Source organism: Anoplopoma fimbria, chromosome 13, assembly GCF_027596085.1.
Source record: "Anoplopoma fimbria isolate UVic2021 breed Golden Eagle Sablefish chromosome 13, Afim_UVic_2022, whole genome shotgun sequence".
NCBI classification, from domain to species: Eukaryota; Metazoa; Chordata; class Actinopteri; order Perciformes; family Anoplopomatidae; genus Anoplopoma; species Anoplopoma fimbria.
Genome location: NC_072461.1, coordinates 1,882,307 through 1,891,238, shown reverse-complemented (window position 1 = coordinate 1,891,238; position 8,932 = coordinate 1,882,307). Strand labels below are relative to the sequence as shown.

Here is an 8,932-nt window from a genome sequence, read left to right as displayed (position 1 = left end):
GCCTGTTTATCTTTCTCATGCACACCAATGTAAAATTATTAGTGTTAAACGATGAGTGTTAGTTTTTTTTTTCTCCCTATTTAAAACTTAAATCAAGTCTCTTTTTCTTTTTTTTATATCTCTCAATCTTGCTCATTTGAGATTTGCACAGCCTTCTCCTTGCAACCCAATTAGTATTTCATAAGAGGCTCATCACCTTTTCACACATATCACTGATGATTAGCCTTCTGGGATAACCTCGACAGAATGGTCTCCTGGATGGATTAAGTCAGTCTGTCAACTGGCATCAGTTTAGGCGGATGAGACCCATGTCAAACATTACCTCTCTATTTCAGAACAGAGGCGCAGCTGCCAAACACTGTTATTGGACTGGCACTACAAGAGCGTAACCTAGCCCTCACAAACATATTAAAGGTGTATGGTTAAGAATTATTAATGTCATATTCAATCAATCATTATAACCCTAGAGGAAAATCCTGTTTGAGGTGTAGCAGCATTAGCAATTTTTAGCTTTGGAAATGTCTGGATATCCCACTCCTAAAATGTGAGTAACAATGAGCCTCTTCTCTGCCTGTCAAAATATTTTGCCTTTTGTCCTGAGGAATCGGTTCATTTCAGTGAGCTCGAGCTCAATAATGTTTTAACCGACGTATCAGAAAAGGCAATGTCTCCACCTATAGGGGCAAATACAGCACTACAATTTACAACTTTTTTGTTCTTCCTCCCGAAGCATTTGGGAATCAATGCATAAGATGAGACCAATAAGAAATACGTTTTTAAATTAAGTTTACTCGTGAAAAATGTCATTATCAATATACACTAAAAACTCACACTACCAATAAAACATCTGCTGAAAAAATGAATGAGTTATTTGCAGATCATTCTGTCTTCTTGAGACAAAATCAAGTGAGCTATCCTTTATTACGAGAACAGAAATCCTCTGCTCATGATCACTTCACTGTTACAGTAAACATGTAATGTCTCTGATGTTTTTAGGGTTTATTTTGTACATTAATAACATAAAATTAATTTTAGAATTCCTGAAGGGACATTTGCTGTGATTTACAAAACTGTGCATCCCTAAAACGGTTGAAAACTAAATGATAATATCCATCACAGTTTCTGTTTTCCGTAAATATGAAGAATAAAACAAGATACAAACACTTTAAAGAAGTTTGAGTTTATAGATGCTATATATTTGCAAGTTTGGAGTAAATACAAAGAACATACATACCATCAAACAAGCATAAAACATACAAACATGTATAGAAAATGAAAAGATCTTTGCTGTTTTTATACATTCTTATATACAGTGTAGATTAAGATATAACAGAAGATTAAAAAAGGAAGATTTCTTTTCATATCATCTGTGTGAACACAAGGCTTTAATTTCTTAAAATCTAGGATCACCATATGAAAAAACTATAGCCCATTTTAAAGAGTGATAGAGAAATACAGATGTGAACACAGTGCCTCCTTCTGCTGCTTGTTCATCTTCTGTTTCGCTGCTGTTCAGGTAATTAAAATGTGCTGTGAGACTGTCAGTAAGACAACAGTGCTACAAAATAACTCAGGAGATACAGGCGGGTGATTATAAGATGATGTGTGATACAGGTATCTTGATTATATATACCAGTCAAAAGCAGTAAATTATTTTTTAGCAATGCAACACACAAAGCAAACGCTGAGCAGAATGGAATGCTTGTTATCTGTGCGGATCAAAAAGACGACGATACACTTGAAAAATCTGTTTGTGTTTCTCACAAGAAAAGCAGGTTTGTGATCCTTTGTCATCGAGATCTGATCCCTTCCACCAACATTCCTGCTGTATCTCAAAAGGAAATAAGTTATTTTGGTCCAGGAAAAGGTCTCCGCTATTATATCCAAGGAAATGAGGCTGGGTAATTTCTGCATACTTGTGAGAATATTTTGTTTTGCTGAAAAAACATCAAAATAGAGAGTCACTCTTTTCTTTATGCTTTCTACAAAACAGGGAGTCACACTGTTCCTTTATCCTTCCAAGAAAAATAGAGAGTACAAAGTTTCAGTGGGAGGATTAAGGTAAAAAACATGCACAAATGTGAGATGGTGTCCCTGAGTGAGTTTCTGTGTCTCTGCCTGTCTATATGGTCTCCACATAATTGGCAGGGAACAAGCCTTGACGGCCATCTTTGCTCCATCCCCTCCACCAGGCTTTGTCCACCGTTTCCACGTCCTTAATGATGTCACCGGGTTCAAAGGAGATCTCGGATTCGTCCTCTGTGGGAACCGCATGATAACATGGTGAAGACCCACTAATGACGGTGCAATTACTTTAACTGGAGGCACTTTATGTGCACATGTGTGGCGATTATCCACTAAATGGCAGCTTACCTGCTTGGTAGTCATACAGAGCTCGGACACACATTTGTTGCTCTGCTATAACCTGTGTGGAAAGGAAAATGGAATTAACTTTAATCTTAAATGATACCGCTGGCAATATTGTATCTATTTTTCTACAAAGCCCATTAAAAGGCCAAAACCATCAATGATTTGATTTTACTAACAAGTATTTCCTGTGTAGCAAAATCCTAATATATCTTATTCCAATGTGCATAAACCTCAATTGTTGTTCAAAAACTATTTTTAAAAAACACATCACGGAGCAACACCTTAACTCCAGGTGACATGAAGAGGGATTGTGCTTTATTCTAAAGCCAACGTGTAGAACGCTGTCCTGCTGCTGTAAATAATCACTAGTAATCTGCTGAAAATAATCCCCAACACATGTACTAAATACTTCTGTTTGCTGAAAACTACGGTACCCAACTTTTTTAGAAAATTACTGTTCTTTAAAAAAAAAAAAAAATACAATATGTTTGTGAGCGTTTTTAGAAATTAACATCTTCATTAGGAACCAATGAGCTTGGGGGAGACTGCCCGAGACAGGGTAAAGAAGTCAGAACAAATTAAGAGACAGACTAACGCAAATAACCAAAATATAACCAACCAAATATTCAACAATATATTTTTTTTAAATTAAGAACAGTTTCCCATATTCGGACAAACAGGCTTTGTACAAGTAGAATATGTGTTTGTAGCTAATTTGAAGTCTATGGTTTGTAGATAGAGTACCTCTTGTCCATTTCCTGTGATCATCTGTTCCTTATCCTCATTAACGTCATCCTCTTCTGCTGTGCTATGAAGATCGTAGCTCCCAGTCAGCTCCGGCGAGCTGAGTTCTGTGTCCGATGGACTCAAGGATCGCTCTGAGGTAGACCAGTGTTAAAAGTATTTATCACAGTCCAACCAGCACAGAGCATTAATGTATTTTATACATTATCTCTGAATATTCATACATTGTAAAATTATTTAAAATTGATTTGTTGCCAAACCTATGCCATTCTGATTCTGGTCTCCATTTGTGATCCCATTGGTTGACGCGACGACAGTCTCGTGTTTGATTATTTGACAAATTGGTTCGTCATCTGAAAAAGATGACTTGGTTGTAACCATTTGCCATAGAGCAGCAAATTATCAAATGCCAATTTAACTTTGGGAAAGCTACAGTACATCATTCAAAAATAAACAGTGTGTGACAGTGTAACAACGCAGTGTAAGATATGTTATTCAAGTCAAAATAGCAGGATACAAGAACAAGATAGCTACCATTGACTGCCGACTCTTCCTCTTCCTTTGAAAGCTCAGCAGGCTCAGCGGGAGTCTGACTGGCTTCTGATTGGTCATTCTCCTCCCCATCTTCCTTTGCCTCCTCTTCCTCTTGCACTACCTCCACTGGGTCCTCCAGTGGGGCATGCTCAGCTTCCTGTTTTAATCCCTCCTCCTCTTCCTCCTTGTCCTCTTCCTCCTCATTCTTTTCCTCCTCTTCATGCTCTTGCTCCTCTGCCTCAGTCTGGACTGGTTCTGTGGTAACAGCACAAGGCTGTGGTTGCGTTTTAACTTTATCTTCTTCATTCTCCTCCACATCCTCTTCCTCATCTTCCTCCACCAGTACAGCCTGCACTCTGTAGCCAGTGTCTGAATCTAGCTCAGTGTGCACAAGAGTGGCTGTGTTGAGATCTGTTAATTGGAAAATAATATCATTAAAACATAACTGTCAATTTGATAAGCTTACATGTTGTAAAAGAGCCCACATAGCTAGAGTATGCGTGTGATATAAAAACTGAACTATAAAGAATTTTTAAAAATGGGTTTTCTGGGAGCACATTACAGTTCAGCTTGGCATTATTAAAGTATATGTGGTTACTTTAGGAATATTTAATTGTGACTGGACTGTAAAAATATTCTGAGCTCTGCCATTTCAACAGGCCACCCATTCATAGGCCCTGGCCTGCTTTACTGGATATGTGGAGAAGGTTTTGGCAAAAGCATCCAAGTCACTTTAGCCAGTAATACAATTTTAACAACCACTACTTAATGTCAAACGATTAATGTTTCTGGCAAAGTAATAGGCTCTTCTTCACATTGCACCATCACCCTGATTTTGTTGTTACACCTTTACCACACACCTGAAAAAAAAAATACAATGTATAATCAGATCCCAATGTAATTCTTTGTGTCCACCCTACCTGTGTTTGGCTCTGGTCTCTCTGGAAGAAGAGCTGTTGGAGCCTGTGGAGCTACACCTGGCTCAAAGCAGATAGGTGAGTGATCTTGCTTGGTTGCGGTATTTGGGGGTGACGGTGGCAGGTCATCTGTATGTGACTGAGAGGGTTTGATTTTTACTAAACTGGGGGACAACGATCCCAAGAGACTAGGGGAGGCAGGAGGGGCAGAAGGTTCTGTGGCTGATTGGGGTTTGGGCTCAACAACAGCCTGAACTCGGTTGTAAGTTTGTGGAAAGCTGGGCAGGTCTGAGACTGGAGCGGCAGGGCGAAGGGGTGATGTGGGCGGTGACATTGGGGCTCTGGGCCTTTGTGGAGAGGTGACAGGGCGGAAATCAGGACTTTTTGGGGGAGACGTGGAACGGTAGATGGGGGAATTAGGAGCACGGGAGAAGGGGGAGACCAGGGGTGAGCTGTAAGGGGAGGATGACGTGCTCTCTTCTGTTTTCGAGAAGATGAAGGCTGTGTCTGTCAGGCTGCGCTGGTATCGTCTGAAGGGTTTGCCTGGAGAGAAAAAGAAAACTGTTTGTGAGTAGCTTACCAACTGAAATAATACACATTGTATATCCGAAAGCTGCACGCACTGCATCCAGTTATGATCCTTGTTTCAATAAGCCAGTATGGACCTGGGAACACATGTGATACCACCTCTGTTCAAGCTCAAATACAATGCACATACCAGAGCGGGAGGATCCAGGGCTGGTGGGACTTTGTGATGATGATGATGACAACTGCCTGAAGAACTCCCTCGGGTTCATGGAGCGCTGGGACACTAATGCTGCTGCCTCCTACAGGTCAAGTAATGTAAAGTACAGGCAAGAAATTGAAATGATTAAACAGATGGAGACAGTTTCTAATGACAAACGTGTTGGCCATTCAGGTCTTAGACAAAGCATTTTTTCAAAACAAAATCAGGTAATGTCAGCTGTATTGGTTTATTCTGCAGTAGTCTAAGATTTACTTACTGCTGCTTTCTCTATGGACTCACTCCTTCTAAGACGAGCCCTCATATCTTCCACATGCTCCCTCTGCTGCTGATCCTGTCAGTGCAGAAACACAGCAGCCATCGTATTTACATATTCACGCACACATTTAAATGTTTTTAATCTCTTCATTTTGAATAGGACTGTTTGAAAAAGTAGATGACAAAGCACTTGAGACGAGTTAAACTTGAGTGTTTTGACATTGAGCCCTAATTAATGATACAGTAAGTGTTGGCACAAAGCAATACATTAGGAGTACTTTCTTAGATTTTCTCTTAGGCATCTGCAAACCCCCTCACTACTACCAAGTATAATCACCCTTACTCTCACCTCTCACAAATATAAAGTATATAGTGTATACAATGTAATATAATCTAAGCAGTCTGCAATCAACCAAGTTTAGAGACAGCCTTGAATAAAGGCTGGAGGTAACTTTGCATACCTAGAGGGGAACGCCTCCTCCAAACCACGGTCTCATATACAACCCATGTCAGAAACAACATTTTTTTTTTCGTCTGTCTTTTACAATAACGTCTGATGTAAAATTCTAAAACGTATCATATATCGTGTTGCACAGTTTGAACATGGCAGCCACAATCCAGGAATGTTTGTGCATTCAGTATACTATATCATTATATGTCAAAGTGCCATGAAGGTTGTCATGTCTTGCTAGTTCATGCAATTTATATGCACAGCAACCATTCAGAGTATGTGACAAGGAATCATTGACGTGTTAATTTGTTTTATCTTAAGGTTTAAAATGACATAATAAATATCTTAAATAAATATAAATAAAAATGTTATCAGTTCTATAGCCCCTAAATATTTAATTTCAAACAGAAAGATCAGCAGTGGGTACATAGTCCACTTACTATGTACATATAAATCAGTCCACTGTTTGTTCATGTAGCTGTAAATTAATTAGTCAATGCATATCAGCAAATATTGTGGCAAACAGTGGCCATTACATGGATCACATCAATTACATTACATGGATCACATCAATTACAGTACATGGATCACATCAATTACAGTACATGGATCACATCAATTACAGTACATGGATCAAAGGGTCAGTAATAAATAAATAAATAAAAACATTACATTATTACAATCAGACCTCTCAGACCTAATGTCAATCCGGGTCTTACATGGCTTTTTGACACAACAAAAACTGACCACTTTGCATCGTTAAAAAACAACCCATCTTTAAAATAAGCATCTTTTCACTCACCCATTTAAATTTCTCCTTTCTGCACAGCTTTTCTTCTTGCTCAGCCTGTTTTCTTCTGCGAGACAGGAAAACAAATATGACAGTGCCATGTTACTGTTTCCAAAAATCATTATCCGAAATGCAGTGTATTTACAGATTATGTGAAACTACTACTAAACGTACATATAAAAGGCAATTTTGTTTTTGCTCCAATTTTTAATGAGTTGATATAAACGATCGAAGACTTTGTCTATGCACACAAACAAACTTAGTTCCCTCAAATTGTTTGCACAAATTTGTTAAAATCCATGTTAGCAAGCACTTGTCCTTTGCCAAAATAATCCATCCACCTTATAATAGTTATAATATTTTTACTATGTCTCTTGTTCGCACTATACCCTATGCTGCTGTAAATCCTGTAAATTTCCCCGCTGCGGGACTAATAAAGGATTATCTTATCTTATCTTATCTTATCTTATCTTATCTTATCTGACAGGTGTGGCATTTCAAGATGCTGATTAAACAGCATGGTTATTACACAGGTGTGCGTTGAGCTGGTCACAATAAAAGGTCACTCTCAAATGTGCAGTTCTATTACACACAACAGTGCCACAGAAGTTTTGAAGGAATCTGCCATTAGCATGCTGACTAAAGGAATGGCCACAAGCACTGTTGCTGTAAGCCACCAACTTCGCACAGCCATTGAAAAGGAGTGGGCCAACATTCTGCAGGCCGCCCTGCATGAGTCAAATGGTGGTCACAGCAGATACTGACATTTATGTAGCCCTAGTCATGTGAAATTCTAATATATGTTGGCCTTTTATTGTGACCAGCACAAGGCACACCTGATGCTGTTCAATCAGCATCTTGATATGGCACACCTGGATGGATTATCTTGGCAAAGGTTCATGTGTTCGCCAAGACCGATTCTAACAAATTTATGCACAAAATTTGAGTGAATGAACCTTTTGTTTGCAATGCAAAGGTCTTAGCCCTTTCATTTCAACTTCAGCTTGATACAAGTTTATCAAAAATATAAAAATATAATACATTTATATTTTTGCTCAGTGCACTTCTTCACTGTTCTTCAAATCTATACAAAATACAGCCACTGGAGGGCACTATGGAAAAGCACATTGTTCCTACCGCTGCTCCTCAATCATCTGTAGCTTCTCATTCATCTTCCTGTCTCTCTCTTCTGCATCCCTCCGCTCCTTTGAAACTCTTTCTCTTTCAAGGCGGCGTCTTTCCTCTGTTGCACGCCTCCTCTCCTCCTCTTTCCTCTCTTCCTCTTCACGCTGACACACACAACGGGAAACAATGGGAGAAAATATTATATATTTATTTAACTTTAAAAGATATATAATAGCTCTCTTTAATAGCTTTACAAATGTACATTGCAGTAAACATCGGTCTGAACTATATTTAAGCAAATCAAATGTGACTAAATAGAGATAAGGTTATTTGTCAAACCTCTGCACGTGCCCAGAAGGAGTCTCTGTTTATTCGTCTCATCTCCATTGCAGCATTCGTTTTTCTGTAGTTCGTACCCTATAAGACAAACAAAGGAGTATTGAACGAAGAGCCACAAATTGGTCCATTTTCCAATAATGTGTACAGAGCCATTTTTGGTGTCACTGTATTATATTGTATCTCTATAATTAAAACCTTTCAATTTGTTTTCCTTATTTTAATGGCCATGACTGCATAAACATACTAGAAGTAAAAGTAAAACGCTGAAGTGACTGAGGAGGGAAGTTTCTACCTTAAGTTGTGTCACATCTGTATATGAAAGTCTCTGTCTCCATCTGATGGGTAGATGAGGTATTGCAGTACACTCACCACTAATTCCTCCTTGTCCGCAGCCCTGGAGCTCCTTCTCACCCACTGTGGAGGAGTCTGGGCCTGGGCCTTGCTGAGCTCCGCTCTTATCTTCTCCTCTGTCACGTCCTCTACTTTCTCTGCACTAATGAATGCATGTGCTTCCTGAAACACGGAGGGAAGGGAATGAAAAAGAGATGGCAAGTAGAGAAAGACTCATTTGAATTTAATCCACCCTTACATACTGTATTGAGGCTCACACAACGGCTAGAAATCCATACACACACACACACACACACACACACACACAC

At 39.1% G+C, this 8,932-nt stretch overlaps 1 protein-coding gene across 1 annotated transcript in view; it reads right to left on the bottom strand.

The window, feature by feature from the left end:
• Positions 1-1,072: 1,072 nt before the first annotated feature.
• si:dkey-40c11.2 (drebrin-like protein A) overlaps positions 1,073-8,932 on the bottom strand; it is a 30,821-nt gene continuing 22,961 nt past the window's right edge. The window contains exons 5-16 of the mRNA XM_054610722.1: positions 8,643-8,786; positions 8,274-8,351; positions 7,947-8,098; positions 6,822-6,876; positions 5,570-5,644; positions 5,284-5,392; positions 4,569-5,108; positions 3,649-4,059; positions 3,375-3,467; positions 3,115-3,248; positions 2,374-2,425; positions 1,073-2,259 (exon numbers count right to left, since the gene is read on the bottom strand). Coding sequence (XP_054466697.1) covers positions 2,123-2,259; positions 2,374-2,425; positions 3,115-3,248; positions 3,375-3,467; positions 3,649-4,059; positions 4,569-5,108; positions 5,284-5,392; positions 5,570-5,644; positions 6,822-6,876; positions 7,947-8,098; positions 8,274-8,351; positions 8,643-8,786 — 1,980 coding nt within the window. The 3' untranslated portion in view covers positions 1,073-2,122. The remainder of the gene's footprint in view (positions 2,260-2,373; positions 2,426-3,114; positions 3,249-3,374; positions 3,468-3,648; positions 4,060-4,568; positions 5,109-5,283; positions 5,393-5,569; positions 5,645-6,821; positions 6,877-7,946; positions 8,099-8,273; positions 8,352-8,642; positions 8,787-8,932) is intronic.